The 20411-nt window shown below is 37.2% G+C and overlaps 1 protein-coding gene across 2 annotated transcripts in view; it reads right to left on the bottom strand.

Annotated features, from left to right (window-relative positions):
- PTPRK (protein tyrosine phosphatase receptor type K) overlaps positions 1-20411 on the bottom strand; it is a 553262-nt gene that overhangs the window by 344533 nt on the left and 188318 nt on the right. For both annotated transcript variants that reach the window (XM_028117097.2, XM_088023873.1), the window contains exon 3: positions 7068-7339. In XM_028117097.2, the coding sequence (XP_027972898.1) occupies positions 7068-7339 (272 nt within the window). The remainder of the gene's footprint in view (positions 1-7067; positions 7340-20411) is intronic.

Raw genomic sequence — 20411 nt, 5'->3', positions numbered from 1 at the left:
GCCCATATGGCTCACAGGTGCTATCCACAAATAGTATGGGTTATAGGTGGGACTGCTTGAAAGCTCAAGAAAGATGTGACATGGTTATACTAGGATGCTCTTGTCTGCATAGGAGAGTACTCACCTAAAAGTTTTTTACAAATAGTTTTTATCTTAAATATTATTGTCATTATTTTGCCTGAGGTAGGACCCTGACCCCTTCCTTACTCTGTTCTGTTACCCTCAGTTTATCACCTTCCTCATAGTTACAAGACAACGGCAGCAGTGCCAAGTATCATGCTCTCAGGCAACAATAGGTCTCTCTCTTTTTTATCAGTACGAACATCTTTCCCAGAAGTCCCCCAGCAGATTTTCCCTCATAGCTCATTGGCCAGAGCTGGGTCATATGGCCACTCCTACCTACAAAGGAAGACAGGACAGTAAGGTGGGAGCTGCCACTGTGCAAGAAAGAGAGGAGAATGAAGACTGAACAGATAATATCTGCAACATTGTTATACAAGATGATGAGCTGGGTCATTTATAATGCTTATAAATGAAAAAGTTATAAGTGTAATATACATCTAGTTGTATGGACTGAATTCTTTCCCCCCAAAATTCACGCTGAAGCCCAAATCCTCAACGTGACTGTATTTGGAGATAGGGCCTTTGGGAGTGAACTAAAGTTAAATGAAGTGATAAGGGACCCTCATCTGAGAGGCCTGGTGCCCTTATAGGAAGAAGAAAAGCTGTCTTTTCTTAAGATGTGAGGACACAGTGAGAAGGTAGCCATTTATAAGCCAGGAGGAGAGCTCTCACCAGGAGCCAAGAGGCTGGCACCTTGGTCTTTAGACTTCCCAGAATGAGAGAGGTACATTTCTGTGGCTTAAGCCACAGCCACAGAATGTTATGGCAGCCAAGCAAACTAATACATCTAGGAAAGAAAAGCCTTGCCAACCTCCTTCCTTCAGTGGGACATTCATGGCTGAATGAGGACCAGTGTAAATTGGCAATGTTCCAAGAGCTCTTTTCCTCACTCTTTGCATGGCTGGTTCATGAGCATGCTCCTACTTCAGCCCCATCCCCAAAGATCAATCTTTGAGAGATTTTTTATTTTAAGTAAACAGTCACTTGGTTTAAGTCCTAATCCTCTTAGATCCAAAGCCAGCAGTATCTCTGGAGTGTAACAATCATTCCATTGCCAAAACATCAGTGCAATACGTGTTGACATAAAGCTTTAAAAAGGAGACAAAAACCAAAAAATCCCATGCCTGTCCAGTTCTTACCTTTTTTTTTCAAGCCGATAGAAAATGTTAAGAAGAGAATGGGTTGCAAAAGTTCAGTGTTTGTTTCTCAGTGAATTAGGGAGCAAAAAAAAAAAAAAAGACACGTTATGCTATATTATCACTTTCCAGTTTCTGGCCAAACCCCTGTAGTTTTCATCATGCATCATTTTTGTGATTAATGATGTGCACCCAGTTAATGGAAAACAGCAGATTAGGTTTCCACTAATAGTTTTAGAAGTTATGTCTGCCTGCCTCATTTGGTAACAACTTCACTGTTCAGTAAGAAACTAATGGATTTAATCCCAAAGCAGAACTGAGTTTTATGCATACAAGACAGGTCAGATTTCCAGAGTGGAGAAAATTATACTTTTAGAGGTGTGTTGATCTTCAGTTGAAATTTAACACTGAGATAATGCCTCATAATGTTTTGGATTTTTTTTTTCTTTTTACTTCTATTTGGTGATCAATTTGAAATTTTACAGTACTCACTTGAGGTCTATAAAAAGAGGTAGAATTAGCAACTTGTAACCATGGCAAATAAAAAAAATATGATATGATACTTCCTATAATTAGTATACTGAGCCAAAAAGACATTTATTGCTCTGAAGACACAGGTGAGAAACAGTTCCTTATATATTAGTATATCATTGCAATGCTTATGTCATAAAATTTACATTTGCTTCTCTTTCACTATAGAAAGTGTTGGCTCCAAATAACTGTGGTTTAAGAAAAACAATGTGGTACAGTGAAAAGCATACTCATCTAGAAATACAGGAATCAAGAGATAAGAATTATAGTCCCATTTATGCCTTAAATTACTTTGGAAACAAATCTTTTGTTTTCATTTTCCCCACGATATTTTACATTTATCTCTCTTAAGTCATTTAACAAATGTTATATTGTCTCAAGTCTTATCTCTGTGTATCTCACATTTCCCCTCTGGACTAGGCCCCCTAAGGGCAGACCCCACATCTGATTTACATTTTTATCTCCTCTAGCACCTAGCTAGAATGTAAGTTTCCGGAGAAAAGGGACTCGCCTGTATGTCCCCACGGGTTAGCATGGTGAAACTTCACGTTAATAAGCTGTCAAATAAGTGGACATTTTATTTTTATTTATGTGCGAGAGAGAGCACGAGCGGGGTGGGGGGAGGGGTGTTGCAGGGGAGGAAGGGTGTTGCAGAGGGAGAGGGATGAGCAGACACCCTGCTGAGCAGGGAGCCCAAGACGGGGCTCGATCCCACGACCTTGAGATCATGAGCTAAGCTGAAGTCAGACTCTTTAACTGGTTGAGCCACCCAGGCGCCCCAGTAGACATTTTAATAAACACAAAACCTAGGGGCACCTGGGTGGCTCAACCAGTGAGGCAGCTGCCTTTGGCTCAGGGATCAAGTCCCACATCTGGCTCCCTGCTCAGCAAGGAGTCTGCTTCTCCTTCTCCCTTTGCCCTTCCCCCTGCTCCTGTGCTCTCTCTCTCTCTCTCAAATAAATAAATAAAATCTTAAACACACACACACACACACACACACACACAAAACCTAGGGTCCTGGGATGGAGGCCTATGATGGGCTCCCTGCTCAGAGGTCTGTCTGCTCATCCGTCTCCCTCTGCACCCCACCCCTGCTCATGTTCTCTCTCTCTCTCTCAAATAAATTAACAAAAATTTAAAAAAATAAATAAATAAGCATGAAACCTGAAAAGAATAACATGGAGGAGGAGGGATGAACAGGCAGAGCACAGAGAATTTTTAGGGCAGTGAAAGTCCTCTATGATACTACAGTGATGCATGCCATAATACACTTGTTTAAACTCAGACTGCACAGCACCAAGAGTAAACCCTAAAATAAACTTACTATGAACTTTGAGTGGTTACTGTGTGTCAGTGTACGTTCATTCATTGTAATAAATGTCCCGCCCGTGGGGAACAGTGATAATGGGGCAGGCTGTGCATGTGTGGGGACAGGGCGTTTATGGGAAATCTCTGTACCTTCCTCTCCATTTAGCTGTGAACTTAAACTGCTCTACAAGAATTAAGTCTTGAGAAAAAACAAACAAAAAGGAGAACAGCACGCTTTCAAAACAGAAAGAAATGCTGGGCATATATTAAACCCAACAGATTTCACAAATTTTTTATCTACCCATCATGTTAATCTAACTTTATGGTAAACACATACAGTGTGTCAGATACCTTTCTAATCACTATAGATATGATACGTATTGTTGATTTATCAGATAAGGAAACTGTACTGAAAGAAATTAAGGAATATGTTCCAGGCTGTACAACTGCTAAATAGCAGAGTCAAGATTCACCCAGGAAGAACTGCCTCCAAAATCCATGAGCCTTATACTGATCTGGCAGGTAACCAAAACTCTTAATTTTGCCTTTATTTCGTAACTTCATGTATATTATTTTTTTCCTTTCTCAAATAACACTTCAAGTTTCTTGGGGTTAAAAACTGGTATCTCCTCATTATTAAACCGTCCACAATATAATAAATTTCCTGTTCAGTCATCTTCTGTTTAGGTGTCTGGCTAGTTGAAATTTCTAGGAAGGGTAAATCACACCAAAGATACACTACATCTGTTTTTTAGTTCAACAGAAAAAGGAAAAAAAAGAAGAGCTAGCTTATAGAGAGGTTTGGTTCTTTTTAATCCACTTCCAGGAGTATGATTTTTATATAAAAATTATCCTATACTAATTAAAAGTAGTAGCACCCTGGGATAATTTTCTTTTTGATTGTTGTTGTTGAAGTTGACGATAAGGAGTGTATCGGAGGGATGGTTGAGTAACTAATGGCTCAGGCAAATAAAAGATAGGATTTTCTACAAGAAATACAAAAGAAAAGGGAATTCAAAAAATGAGAAGGTTAAAAAAAATTTAAAAGAAATTTTGGAGAGTGTGAAATCTCTGGAGAATGTTGAAGTTGAATAATCTGTGGAACCAGGAAGAATAGTTTCTATGCATATCATAGCTTACTTAATCTAGAGTCTAGGGAAAAAAAAAAAAAGGCAGTGTTTCTTTAAGAATTAAAAAAGTAGGTAGGCTTCTAACATAGCACAATGTAATGGCTACATTTTAATTTTTAAAATATTTAAAAAATAAAGATTCTGCATTAAGCAACAGTCAAAAGTTTTTCATGCTATTTCCTAATAGCAAAAATGCTACATAAATATAGTTTATGTGATGTTGGTGTTTCTAATAACTGATACACAGGTACAACTAGGTATCTAAATGACAGAATCAATGTAATCATCAATCAAGTAATCTACTGAGCACTAAGCACATGAATAAAAATAATCTTACTCTGTTTTTTGTTCTCATTGATTGTTAAGTTTTGTGGGTTAAGGAAAAATGATGTGGAAGTAAAGTAATTAATCACTTAAGTAATGATCTATTGCTCAAATTTCAATCTGCAAGAAAGAAACGTTTACCCACAGGTTCCAAGTTATGTAGTAACCTTTTTCTCTGACAGCTCCAAAAAGATCTCACTGGCCAGGCTGAAACTTGCACACGCACTTTTAGCACTGCTTGCTTAAAACAGTAAAGGTACACATAACCCTAAGGGAGCTCTGTCATGCAAAATGAGACTGAACAAAGAAGAATCTAGTCCATGATAGTGTAACTCAACATTAAAATTAATATTGCAGAAACGTGTGCCATAAGAAAATGTTATTAAAATATCAATAACTCAAAGACAGCTCTTGCGAAAAATAAGAAAAGGTAATTAATTTTATGTATGCTATTTCTTAGTTGTGAAGGCATATTAGCACAATACCCAGATATATTATTTGTTGGATTTATCAAAATCCACTTCAATGTTTTTCTTTAAAGATATAACTAACAATTTGATTCCTTAAAGAACAATCTATACAGATAGCAAATAGCAAACAGTGTTGAATACAGGCAATCTGACTCCAGAAACCAAATGTTTAACAATTCTGCTAATTTGTTATTTGGGTTTAAATTTATTTTAAGGAGGCTGAATCCTCTGACAGTTTTCTTTTGTTAAATCAGAGATTTTCTTTTCAGTGTTAAGCTCCAATAACAGGTTGTAGTGAAGTCAGTGAAAGGACAATGCACTGTGAGGGTGAACCAGCAAATGATGACCCACTGTTGTCAGAGATGAGCCCACTTGATCTTGCTTTCGTTGCCTTAGCATTAGTTTCATACACTTCCAGCCACCCACCCACACATGCAGCCCTCCCAGAGCTGTGGGCCCTGGAAAAGCAGATAGCTTTCCTACACTGAAGAACAACATCCTTCAGCTCAAAGAATAACAGAATCAACTAGTACCTGAAGAAAATCCATTAAGATCTCAATAGACAAATAACCCTGAACAAAGAACCTTACCTGTGGAACGATACCTATGAAGTAAGAGGTTTTTTAATAAAATAGAAAAATCAACTCATGACAAAGCAATTAAAACAATGCACTGTGTTCCCTCTCCCAGGAATAAAGACAAGAAATTGTTCATTTTTAAAAAGCAGAAATGAATTGTTCTTAGCTTATAAATTACCCACTGACCAAAATAAAATATACTTTTACATAATGCATTCTCATTAGGTTCTGTAACAAACTATAAACAGACAAGTCTTTTAAAAGTTTAAATCTCAAGACCTAACGCAAAAGTGAACTTTCAAAAGAGGTAATTTTCTTTGTCCAGGGACAGGTTTCCCCTGCTATTGAAAGTATAGGGTCCTTATGAAACTTTTCATAAACCTAAACAGGATAAAGAAGCAATTACATTAACTTATATGGAAAATTTTTTGAGTGTTCCCAGACCCAAAAATAATCTCTTCGCCTTTTCTGATACCTTAGGACACATCTTGTTAACAGACGCACAAAATAAATCCAGATAAAGCACAGATGCTCACACAGTTCAAAGCCATGGTAGCTTGATGCTAAGATGCTGAATGCAGTTCCTGGGGAAGGAGCTTGGCGGGGCCCCTGTTGCAGCTGAGCTGTGTGCTGGCTGCTTCCATAATGGCTCGCTGCAAAACAAAGTCTGCATGCTATTTTAGCTTTTTACCTTTTTTTTCAAAAAAGTGGAAATCCTCTTTAGATTTCTTTCAGTTAGCATAACGGTTTACTAAAACTTCACTTTAGTAAAAGCAAAGTGGGATAAGGTGATATTTCAGAAAGCCGAGAATAGTTCTACTGAACCTTATAGGGAGGATTTTGAACAACTCTCCAAACTGGTAAATGATCGTTTTTGGTTAAACCATATAAAAATCAGCCTCACAAAACATAAAGTAGATATATTATTCACTGTCCGGTTTAATCATAATTAAATCAAGTATTTCTTGGGTTGGGGGAAACAAAGACATGTGGACAACTTTTCCTTTTTTGTTTGCTTGTTTTGAGACTGCATGTAACCGACAAAAATGTAAATAATTTATTCAAAATGCCTCCCCCTTAGATGATATAATTCATGAAACACTATTTCATGTTTAGTTTTCAAATGTTATTGTCAGAAGTGAGCAAACCAATCCAGTCTGAATAATGCGCTCAAATAAAAAGGACTTTTTCTTCCTGAACAGAGACAAATCTGTCAATAAGTAGCTCTTTGTCAAACAACCAACAGATTTTTGTACCTAACACTACTGTTTTTCAGTATGTGGAAATAGTCTCACTACTTTAAAGGTTGTGTGCCAATGTATTTAAATATTTCCTCAAGAAGAGGGCGAGAGGAGGGGAGAAAGAGATGATCTCTGTTCCAATGCGTTAGTATTTACCTCTGAGTATTACATACACTGTGAGAGCCAATGACACGAAAACATAAACCAGAAAAGCATAGATGATTACCTGATATTCATTGGGCCAAAAGGTGCTCACTGCTAGTTCCGCCCGAAGCCAATCTCTACCCGTGAATCCAGTCACATTCCAAATTGGATTGGCAAGAGGTCCTTTATTCACCCTAACCAATATGTTCAAAGTGCCTGGATTCAACCCTTTCTGGCTGTATAAAAGGTAACTGAAATCAATACAGTGAGTGTCGTTCTCCTTCATTGTCGGCAGCTGAAGTCTGGCTTTTTCTCCAGGGTCATGATCTGAAGAGTCCACTATCATATAGGAACCTGAAATGACATTACATATAATAAAGCTAAATAGACACATAAGCAAAAGGGAGTATCTAGTAACAGGAAAAAATATGCTAAAAAAAATACAAATCCATTTTGAGCATTAAATTTAACTTAAAAGGACTGTCTTCCAGAACAGATCCATAGAAAAATATCAAACACGTAGGTGAACTCAAATTTTTAGTAAGTAACAGATATTGTTCAAAGTACGTAATACATATCAATTCATTTGCTCTGGTGAAACAACCTGCTTTACAAATTAGTAAACTGAAGTACAATTAGTAACTTACTCAAAGTCAAATAGAGTAGGGAGAGCCTGGTTCAAATCCAGATCCCAATCCTGTAGTCTTTACTAAACAAAGGTCTTTGATTATCAAACATGAAAACAAACATGGCTTCCATAGAGGGGGCATCTTTTCTTCCCTGTCATACTACTCTTTCAGAGAGATGGGTTAACTAAGTGCAGGTACAATCCTTTCTGATTTCAGACCCCAAGGTCATCGTTTACACAAGCTGGCTAACTACTCGGTACTAACCACTCTGAACTTAAGTTCAGAGAATAAGGATACTCTGCAGTGTACATATGAGGAGAGAAGTTGAAAATGTCAATTTTTTAGATCTGAGAATCTGACACCTAGTAGATTTGCCTACTTCTTCGAGCCCTGCCCACTAAGCTATCAGCTAACCACCATGGCTGGCTGCTGGCCCCAGTTCTGCCATAGTCCCACCATATGCTCCTCCAGAGCTGCAAGGATCCTGGTTTGAAAACACTAGTCCGACTTCATTACCTTCGATTTAATAAATATTTCTTGGTTGTCTGTCAAAGGACATAAGAAGTCCCAAACCTCATAGCACACCCTAGTTCCACCAAACACACAGTCTTAGTGCTAAGTACAAACATGGGACTTGAACATCAGCTGCTGCTATTAGTCCAAGGGCCGCTGCAGAAAAAAATCACCATATCTTCTCACATCACTATGGATTTTAACAAAGATACATATCACAAAAATGTCAATATGCCTATCTGTCACACTTAAGGTAGAACACAAATTTTATGGTAATTTTTTTCCCCTAGGATGTAATTTTAACCAGAACATATTAGGTGTAGTATTACAGAATCCATTGTTACAAGGATTACACCAGGACCTCTCTTCCTGACCAAACAACCCTGTTTCCTCCCTAAAACACAGTAATTTTTACATACCACACTAAATACTCATTGACTACTAGACTAACTAGTTCGGTTAACCTCAAAAGCAAGTTCAAATCTTGGCAGCTAAGAGGAATTTTACTACCTAAGAAACTGAAATTTCACATCTGATGAATTCCCTTTCTAGAGCTCAGAACTTATGTAAAGATTTCACATGATAACACTATCAGTTATCAGGCAACGTATACGGAATACGCTTACTATAGTGATGACTACTGACAGGACTTCCACTTCCTTTTCCTCAGGAGTCATCTTCTCTTGTAACCTGAAATTCTCTTTTTTTACTTCTTCTTGATTTTCACAGATTGCATGCACATTAATAGAATAAATTGGCCATGTATATTTTTGGAGAAATTATGTCTCTTTTTTTATAAAGAGGATATCCTGGATCCCAATCCAATTTATACAAGCAGGATGTTTCCATTCTTGGCTATACCCACATTCTGAGGTCCATGGCTGATGTGCCAACATGTCTTTCAGATTCACCCAAGCAGAGCTCTGACTAATGATTGCTTTAACTAAGACCAGGCCTGAAGTTACTTACTGTTATCGGGCCTCAGCTTCTTTACAAAGCTTTGACCTATTTCTCCACTGCCAGAACAGGTTTTGTTTGTTTGTTTGTTTTTTCAGTGATATAGTATAACAGTAGTGAATTTAAATTATTTTTACAAGTCTTCATCAATTTTAGCTTCTGATTGTCAATTTCAAAGTAGTGCCCTCTAATTGACTTATGGGCTTTCAAATAGTTATTTTCTTCCATTACAAAATAAACTTTGGCATAAAATATGCTTTGTCAAACATCTTAATTACATACTGTGATATTTACCATTAAGACCATTTAGCAATTTTCATCCAGTTGCACTTTTAAGCTATGATAATTTTCTTATTAAGGAAATGGGATGAGCAAAGTATATTAATTTGTAGGAATTACCAATTGGATCATTAGAAAAGACAAAAGTCACAAAATAAAAGCTTGCTCAAGCTATTCCAGCATTTCAATACAAGTTAATTTAAAAAAAAATAGTGCTGATATTTCATTTCTATAGAATGTTTCTTTCAATGCAGTCTAATTACTGCTACGTTTTCTGAGTGTTATGAAATAATATGCATTTAGTTCATGGTTGCAGAAAGGAAGAAGCAAGCACTAGCACCCAAGAGCCAACCAAGCACTTCTACCAGTTGATTTCATAGAGTGGCAATTTACCCAGTAGGCACCATGGAGTTAGCTGCCTATTTGACATAAGATTTACTTTCATCATCCCAAACATAGAGAACACTATGCTATTCTTATCAACTTCTAAAAATTACTTCTACAGTCTCCCAAAGTAACTGACTGTAACACTCAGAGTCAGGAAATTCAACGATATGCATTTCCCTCATTCTTTATATCCTAATTTAAGCTTACTTGTTATAGTTCTGTCACCAGCTAACTAATCCCTCAGGTTTCTAATACGAGTTCAGTTCTATTTAGTTGTGATTTACCTATCTCAAGACTTAATAATGAAACATCTGTGTCAAACGTATTATGTAGTAACTTTTAATGAATGTGATTCCTTTGATGTGGCCTTACAAATATTCCTTACAGTCTCTGGAGCAACAGAGGTCTCAAATATATCATTTAAGACATAAAAGAAAAACTTCTTAGGCTTATGATCACTTTTTTAAAAATGTGTAACTTTTCTGGAGAGCATTCTGACAATGAGAATCAAAAACCTTAAAAGAGATAGATACCCTCAGCTGGTGATTCCAAATCAAAGAATGTAAACTAGATAAACAATTTGTATACATACAAAGATACAGCTTAAAAAAAGATGTCCATCTCATCATTACATTATTCAAAATAGAGAAAAACAGGGGCACCTGGCTGGCTCAGCTGGTAGAGCACTCGACTCTTTTATCTCAGGGTTGTGGGTTTGAGTCCCACTGTTGGGTGTAAAGATTACTTAAAAGGAAAATCTTTTAAAAACAATAAAATAAAATAAAAAATAAAATAGAGAAAAACAAAAGCATTTTAAACGTCCAATAATAGGCAATTTGTAAAATTATGATAAATCAGTTTGATGAGTAATTCTGCAGTCATTAAAAACAAATTACTAAAACCACTTGATGAAAGATATTCACACTATGTTAAGTAAAATAAGCAGGTTATAAAATATTATACCCGTTTTGAAAAACCACATATATAACTAAATACAATTGTGTAAAATGTGCATATTCATAGAGGTACACATGCACACGCACATATGACAGGAATAAAAGAATATATAGCATATAGTTAACTGTATTATCAAAAGGGAGCTATAATTGTCTTCTCTTTTCTTATCTTCATGTACATTCACTGAATGTTCCATAATGAACATGCATTAGATTTGTACTTTAAAAAAAAGAGAGACTACGTGAATACTATCTTACAAAAGTAACGTCAAATGATAAATACTTAAGATATAAACATAGGTATTTGCCTTTTAAAAATAGGTCCTATTTGCATCCTACAGATTAACAGCACCTTGGCTTTCAAAAGAAAAAACACAATACAAATATCAGAAACTTCTTATTTCAATTCATTAAAAGAGGGGGGCAGTGAGTAGACTAAATAGCAGTTTTTATTTAAAAAGAATAACCACAGAAAACAAGTCCCATATTAAAAAACGCCATAGTCTAGTATCTAGATGAGTAAATAATGTCCCATAGATGAAAATTTTATCTTTAAGATGTACTTCTAGAAATAACATAGTAACACAGGAAATAGGATTAACTGCACAGAAAATAATGAATGATAAACAGGTTTCCATAGTTCGTCTTAAAACTCTTATTTATATATATATCCTTTAGTACACTAACATATTTTTATAAAGTCAATTCTTATTTAAGATCCACTGAAGGTGCCCTGTTAACTAAACTGAAAGGAGTTTCCACTTCTCTGCCTGGTACTGATGACCCTCCATGATCTTTGCCACGGTACCTCCTCTGACTTCTCCAATCTGACCGAGCCCTCGCGACTTTCCCCACACACCATGACAGTTTTCTTCTCCAGAACAGGCTCATGGCTCTGTAAGGAAGCCTCCCTCATCTCAGCCCAGCACCAATTCTTGCCCATTGATCTTCCTCAGCACCCCGTCCTTATTGAGCTTTCCCTGCCTTGAAGCTCTTTGATACACAGTCTGCCTTCCTGGTTCTGGCCCTTAATTATGCACTGCTTTTGTACAAATTTTAAATAATTTATACAGGCGTTGTTCATCCCCCTCAGAAGAGTGATAGAAAGCACCTAATTTATTCAGAGGCCCATCAGCAGAGAGAAGCCGCACAGAAAACGTAACATTTGAAAATGTGATCTAAGAATCAAAAACTATGAGAAGTAGAAACTCTGAAGTTGCAAAGAGAACCCTAAAGAGTAAGCACAGCACCCAGGGAAGGACAGATGTGGAGAGGGGAGGGAGGCTGCTGAGAATCAGATCTCCTCAGAGGAGGTGGACTTCTGCAGCCCACTGGATGAGGAAGAAGGTTGCTGGATCACTCAGGCCAGAGCGTCCACAAGCAGCAAAGACTCCCACGCATCAGGGTGCCAGAGGCTGGGGGTGGGCTGTGCGCACGCAGGGAGCCCACGGCAAGGTCCCTAGGCCAGGGCTGGGGCCAGAAGCACATTAAGGGACTGCATGCACTGTGCCGATCACTGGGCCACTGCCAGCTCCTCAGTATTAACATGAAAAGAACTAAAACAGAAGCACAACTCAAACAGGCGTAGAAGCACCTTCCTGCTAAAATCCTTTCAGCACCCTCTATTGACAAACTACAAGATACTACATGACAAACTCTGTAGCGTAGCATTGCACTAGCTACAAAGGAGAAATGCTTCATGGTCAACCTCCTCTAGCACAGAGCAGGTAATAAAGGGTGGATTTGGAGCTACAAAAGCAATGAACTAACACCTGGCACAGCATCGAATGAGGGCCTTGTATATGGTAGAAGTTCAACAAGTACTTGTTAGCTGGTTATCTGGATGACTGAATAAATGAGAAGGAGACAAAGAGACCCGCTCTCAAAATATAACAACATATAACTGTTGAGGCAGTGACAACTTTACCTTTACGTGAGAGAAATTATCAGAAGATGTCAAAACAACAGCAATAATAAAACAAACAATTGGAACTGGTTTATGGTGCTTCTAGACAGAATCATTTGATGAAAGAGTATAATGTTTGGAAGTACACACTTAACATTTTTATGAGAGCCACTCTTGTGTATATGAAAAACCTTCTATTAGAGCAAAGGTTCTCTAATGTTTTAGTCTCAGGACCACTTTCATACTCTTAAAAATTATTGAGGACATCAAAGAGCTTTTGTTTCCCTGAGTTCTATCAGTCTTGACCATATAAGAAATTCAAACTGAGAAACTTCAAAAAGGCTTATTAATTCTTTTAGGACTAACAACAATAAATCCATTACATGGTAATCTAAATAACATGTTTTTATAAAAACTACTATATTTTCTAAAACAAACAAAAAAATAATAAGAAGAGGGGCGCCTGAGTGGCTCAGTCGGTTAAGCGTCTGCCTTTGGCTCAGTTCATGATCTCAGAGTCCTGGGATCAAGAGCCCCATGTCAGGCTCCCTGCTCAGTGGGAGTCTGCTTCTCCCTCTCCCTCTGCCACTCCCTACCCCCCCAGTTCATACTCTCTCTCTCAAATAAATAAATAAATCTTTAAAAAAATAAAATAATAGGAAGAGAGCATTGTTCTAGATTTTTGCAAATCTCTTTCATGTCTGACTTAATAGAAGACAGCTAGGTTCTCGTTTTTATTTATCCATTCAATCTGTTGTAATATCAGATACCATGTAGCCTCTGGGAAATTCTACCATATACTCATGAGAAAATAGGAGGAAAAAAGGGAAGATAATATCTTAGTGCTATTATGACAATAGTTCTGACCATGCTGAACCCGAAAAGTGTCTTAGAAACCCAGGACCACATGTGGAGAGCCACTAAATATTAATATACATAATCCTTTTTATCTTTATGCTCTAATGAGAACATTATCAGTGATTTTATTTATATTGCATCTACTTCACTCAGTCTCTTCAGGGTATAAAGATGTACTCAATGAAATGAAAGTCTTCACTGGGATGATAGACGGAGAATGAAAATCAAAAAATGTTGAATTTCTGTACATCAGTATAAACAGAAAGGCTCTATTAGTCAGGCTTCATCAGAGAAACACAACCAACAGGACATACCACACACATACACACAGAGAGAGAGATTTATTCTAGGGAATTGGTTCACATGATTATGTAGACTAAGAAATCCAGACCAACTATCCAGACATAGTTCCAGTCAGAGTCCAAAGGCTTGAGTAATATTCTATCCTAATAAGAAAAGAATTTTTATGTGTTCTGGGGACCATTTTGAATAGCTACCAGAGCACCAACACACTGTGCAAAACAGTTATTTCTTGGCATTGAGTGAGATTCCCCTAGTACAAAGAACATGCCAGAAACCGTTGGTGTGAAAAAAACAGAGATGCTGTACAGTAATATAGTTTTGTGCCCAGAAAGCTTAAGAAGAAGTAATCACGATCTCTGGGTAGAGAGAACAGTGACAACTGAAATTGTGTTTTGGGGTACTAGCCCATCCAGGATGATTTTCTTCTTTGTTGTAAAATTAACGTCTCTTAAGCATTTCTGCACTGTCGCCTTTGTGCTCGAGACAATGCCACTGACTACTTTTTTGTTATGTTTCAGCTTTCATTTCCTTTATCCAAACTTCTTCTCCTCACCCCATTTTTCTTCATCTCATTAGGTGGCAACATAATATACCAAGTGACTAAAATTAGGAACCTAGGAATCAGTTTGATTTTTCCCAGTCCTTCAAGTGCTTCTTAAAATCCACTAGCAATTTCTTTTGTCTCTATGTCCAAACCATGGCTTCAATCCATCCACTTCTCTTCATCTTCACTAGTTTATCCAACTCCTCTCATCTCTCAGGAGGACTAGAACCACTCCCAACAGGTTGCATGACTTCTACACTAGCAGCCGTACAATAGCTTTCTACAGACACCCAGATTCATTTTCTTCAAAACATACAATTAATCTTTTTTCATCTGTACAGTACAATGAGAATTAAATCCAAACTCTGTACTCTAGCCTATCAGCTTCAATATAATCTGGCCCCTGCATTCCTCTCACATGTAATCTCCTTCTCCTTTCTTCCCTTACTCAACATGCTCCAGATACAGTAGGCTTCCTTCTGCCCATCAAAAATCCAAGCTTATGCCTGTCTCAGGTTGGAGTACTCTCCCTTCCACTGAATTACTTTCATCATTTAGGTCTTGGCACAAATGCCATTTATTGGTGAAGTGTTCTTTGGTCTGTTAACTAAAGTAGTTCCTTCTAAGATTTTTTTTTTTTTTTTTTGGAAGGGAGACAGAGAGAGAGCACGTGAGCAGGGGAGTGAGGGGCAGAGGGAGAGGGAAAGAGAATCTTAAGCAGGCACCATGCGCAGTGTGGAGACCAATGGAGGGCTGGATCTCAGAACCCTGAGATCATGCCCCGAGCCAAAACCAAGAGTTAGATGCTCAACTGCCTAAGCCACCCAGGCACCCCCTTCTAAGATTCTTTCTAACGTGTCATTCTTTGTTATTTCCTTCAGAACACTTGCCACTTATGGAATTTGTTTACTTGAGTGAAAAACTCCACAAAAAATTCAAAATTCATGTATCTTGTTCATCTAAAAACCTAGAACAATGGAGCATCGGTGTGAAACTGAATGTTTTTATGACAAAATCTGACCACTATTTATTGGTGTTTCCTGTTCTGCATATCTTTTGCACTTCTATAATGTTCTCTTATATACCAAATACACAATATATAACTGTGCATCTGCCCAGCCCCAGTGTAAGCTTTTGGAGATCACAAACGTTTTTTTCCACCTTGTACCTAACAAAGGGATTTTTGTAGCTGTAAACTTTTGGTGAATTCAACTGAAGGCAAGCAAAAAAGGAAGAATCTCAAAAATGGTAACTGTGTTGGTTTTATTTCAAATATAAAACAAAGAGGCAAAATACATAGGACCTAAAATGACTTTAAACAACGTTCTCAATCTTGACAATTCCCCCAAAAGGTTACAACATTTTGGTAAGGCTGAGATAGATGCCCTCACTTTTTTGTGTGGTCTATTATTAATTCTCCAAACTTTTACATTCTATTATTTCTTAAGATTGTGCCTCTCCTCTAATGGATTTCACTCCCTGTATCATATAGTTTGTTTCCAAAAGACAGAATGAGACACACATTATAAAATGTCAGGGCGGGAAAAATAAACTTGTCCCTCAAACTCTGATACAAAAGGACTGACCTTGCATCTTAGCAGAATTCAATTTCCAACAACTTTTCTCTCCCTAAAATGTCCCTTCCATTGCCCTGGCAAAATATGAAACTGCTTCATTCACATTCTGCAGGAATAAAGTTTCTTGTAATCCCTGAGAGGAACAGCTTTGTATTTGTTCTAGGTATCCAACTGACATTTGAAAATAGGACAGCTTCTAAAACTTTCAGACAACACAAAACACTAAAAAAAAAAAAAAGGTGTGTAAAATTAGCACAACATTTATCCTTCTTGGGAGACTAGTCTCCTCAGGGAGTTTACCTCCTACATGCTAAGATTTAGGAACCTGACCCAACATTGTGCTATAGTTTAATCTCCTTCCCCTACAGCGTCTTAGAACATAAAAGCAGCAATCTACCTGGTACTTTCTTTGACCACCAAAATTTTCACTTTCCCCTGCAGGGCACAGAAAACCTGTGCAGTAGGTTTATAAGACGTTATTACTGAATATCATCTGCCTAAAGAGGAGGCAGATTTTATAATCTGCTGGGCTTTTCTCTCCAGGGTCTTTCAGGACTCCAGTTTTCTGTACCTCCTACCCATCTCTTAAACTGTCTAGCTTGGGCAAACAATTTAACTTTTCTTGGTCTTAGTTGCCTTATCTTGAAATCCTCTAACCGCTGCAGTCTGCTCTCAGGACTAAATGAGATTGTCTACATGACATGCTAAAGCACACTGATTAGCTAGGTTCTTATTATTCATTCCTTTGGATAGATTCATTCCTTTCTCCATCGAACAGTAGACAAAATCAAACTGGAAAATGTAGGAAAAGAACATTTTCAAAGATGATAAATGAGATGACAATGTTATGGAGTAGTATACTTAAAATCTTCCAATTCACAAGCACTTGAACCTTTCTGTTTACAACCTACCCAACCCCTTTTGTCCCAGTGTATCAACCCTCCCTCCCAGCTCCTCCTTTCTATTCCTCTCTAACCTTCCTTTCTCACTTTTTTTTTTTGAAATCTCATGTAAATATAGAATACTTTCCCCAGAAACACACACACACACACACACAGACACACACCCCTTTACCGACAACGTAAAGAACCAGAGATCTAAGTTTAAGATCTCCTGTTCTAAGATTTGTCCAATTTCTGAAATCCTGGCACTCCTCCCATGGCTCTCCAACCTACATAGCTTTTATGTTATGTAGTAGTGAAATGTTTTAAGAAGCAGCTGCTAAAATGAAAAGCAACTTTAGAGAGAATAATCAGGGTTACATTACCCCCAAAAGTAAGGGAGTCTCTGTCCTGTAGCCAATTTTGTAATCATCACTTGCCTTTTCAAAGGAACCCAACTTGGAAAGCACAGTGAAAGGTAAGGGAGGGTGGTACAGCCTGCTGTCTCTGGAAACTGTCTAAAGACTAAATATCCTATAACAATTCCAGCCAGTTGTCTGATATACTGGAACCCTGTTAATAACAGAAGGCCAGAACTTAAGGTTAGTAGAAAATGACTGTACAGTGCTCGATATTTCCATACAAATATATATTTTCAAAGTCAAAATACTCCATTATCACAGTATGTCTGAAGGTAGCAAAAATTTATTTTAATACATTATAAGAACTGGCTTTATTTTGACTCAACATTGAGATAACAACTCCTCCTGAATAGGCAACTGGCAAGTAATGATCAATTAGAGAAGAATTCAGGTTGAACACAATTTCTCAACTGAGTTCTCAGGTTCAAGGGGAATCAAGCTACAGGAGCACTCAACTGGCAAATCAAGGGAAGTTGCTTCCTTTGTCAAACTACAAGGACCATTAAAGTTCCTGACTATACTAGAAGATACTTCATTAAAGGTTCAAAAGGAAAGAATAGTATATACCCCACTGTCATCCAAATAAGAGCACATTCCTAGCTATGAAATGGTTAAGAATTTGTGCTCTGAAGTCAGAGACCTGCTTTGGCAGCCTGGCTCTGACATTACCCACCCCAACCATCCACCTCTCCTCTATCATTTTACTGATGAAAATCTGAGGCCCAGAAGAGTAAGTGTTTCAGATATAACAAAAAACACTGTTTGAGAAGATTGTTGTGGGGATTACAGAAATGGGAAATGGCAAAGTAAAAACATGTTCCTACTTTTTTTTATTTACAAAGTATTATCTAAACCAAAAAATCTGTCTACTTGTTTTTGAAAACAGTGCCTGTCTTAGAAGCCCAAGACAGACAAAGGAAAAGAAAACCAAAAGGGAATGAAAGCATAAAACATGAGGAAAAAAAATAAGAAACTGAGTTTACAGAAAGGAAGAAAAGAGTCCCAGTGAGAGGAGAGAAAAACTGCTTATACTTTAAAATCAAAGATGTGGGAAGACGGGACAACAGAGGTAAGAACAGAGTGGTACAGAAAATGGGGTTATATTTATTTTCTGTCTCCCCAAGTAGCTTCACAAACCATTCAAATATGATAAAAGAAACTGAGGCCCCAGGAGATAAAAAGGCAAAAAGAGAACAGTTATCATCACCTCAAATGTTGAGATTGGTGTTTTTGGTCACAGGATGATTAATCATCTATAATTCAAGGATTTAAAATAAAATAAATAAAATAAAATAAAATAACACCAGAGACCCATTTATTAATTACTGGCTCTCCTGAGGCTACATTAATTTAAGGTAGTTCTGGTGGAATTAGTGGTTCTCAATACCAGAGCAAAGTAAAGTACCAAATCATGTCACCTTAGTCTAAGCTATTCCATCTCTGGTGCTGCCAATCCAGCTGTTATTTAAAAATAAAAACACACCAAACAGACCTGATCAGTTGTGAAATGCCATACTGGCCAATGGTGAGGAAAAGAACAACATACAAATTCTTCTCTGACTGTTGGTACACAATTAATTCAACTTCCTGTTAGCAAATACAATCCCTCAAGGATATTCCTCCAACAAACATTCCTTTTCAACTAAGCAGAAAGGCTGCATCATGCAAGTGACCTCCATTCCAAAAGTGCTCTTTTTGCCCCGAGAGCAACTTAGGACTACTTGAATGTTTTCATAAATGCTAACTTAAGGCTCAATGGATGAACACAAACATTGAGAAATTGTAGAGTTTCAGTTCCCACACTAACTTTTTAAAGCTTCCCTCTGGGGTGTACTGTAGAAGTTAAAATAGAAAATAGTTTCAGCCAAAGTAACAGTGGGAACTCTGACCAACAATCAAGCACAGGTGTTTCCCAACCTCCCCCTAAAGTAGGATGGTCTTTCTCTTATGGAAAAGAGAGAATTTTCAATAATTTCAAAAATTTCATTTTCAGATCTTTCAATCTACTATGGCGATGCACTTTTGGCAAGTTAAAATAAATGGAAACACCTTAAGTACACAAAGTAAGATCAAATTTCTCTCCCTTGAGAATAACCAGAAGAATATGTCTCCAACATTTTTTTCTTCTAACTACAGTATTATCATGTATCTCCCTAAGAACCCTTTACATGACTTTAAAAAAATAAGGTAATTAAAAAAAAATAGTCCTACAAACAGTGATTAAAGTCTGCAAGGACCATGAGCTGGCAGTCACTCCAATCAAGGTGATCTACATCCACTAGAGGCAACCCAATTCTATTAGATGAAGAATTAACTATATACCCAAAGATAAGGCAATATATTCTAGTGGATACTCAAAATCCTCACATCTGAGCCACAGAAATCTTGCACTGCTTATTTGCCATGAATTACCAGCATGAACTCAAAGTTCATAATTCATAATGCTATAATATGCATTTTTTACTTGTTTTACCCCTCCTTTTTGCTCAGAAGGCTTGTGGTCCCTTTTTCTTCCTTAGGGACCTCAATTTCCAAGTTCTCCATGAATTCCTATAATTGACCATACAACTCTATAGGTGATTCACAAATTTTACTTTTCCTACCTTATAGTGTTATGATGTGTAGAATCTTCCAAACTCAATAGTAAACTTCTGAAGGTCTATTGCCTCTCATCATGCCTTTTTGCACAGTGATCTATATATAGCAGATATTCCATTAATGGAAATGATGTTGGAGTTTAACTGGACTATATTAATTAATAGAACTGCTTAAACCTGTAAAAATATCTAGTAAGATACTATCCAACCTTCCAGTGAGAAAGATACCAAATATGTAAATTGCTAAGCATTATACAGAAATGTCAGGTTTAGAAAAGTTAAGTAACTTGCTCGAAACTCAATCCAAATCTAATCCTAAAACCTTTTGCTTCTATATTATACTGACTATAAAAGTGAGTAAGTAGTTTAGTTTACAAAGAAGTAATATAACTCAAATATTTTCAAACTGCATGGAAAACCTAGTAAGCAAGAATTTAAAGTTCTCTAACAAATACCATTTTAGTTCTTTTCCTTCATGGGGCTTCTTCCACATAGATGAGGTATTACACAAATGAGGAAAGCATCAACAAATACATGGCAAAACAACACTGTGCTAATCTTTATAAAAGAGAGGCTGGTTATGGGATCATATAATGCAAAGAAATGACCTCATCTAA

This window comes from Eumetopias jubatus, unplaced genomic scaffold, assembly GCF_037043125.1.
Source record: "Eumetopias jubatus isolate StellerSeaLion01/CBP00866 unplaced genomic scaffold, mEumJub1_p1.0 scaffold_6, whole genome shotgun sequence".
Classification (NCBI taxonomy): domain Eukaryota; kingdom Metazoa; phylum Chordata; class Mammalia; order Carnivora; family Otariidae; genus Eumetopias; species Eumetopias jubatus.
Note: the sequence above shows the minus strand (reverse complement) of the source record. Positions and strands in the feature narration are given on the sequence as shown.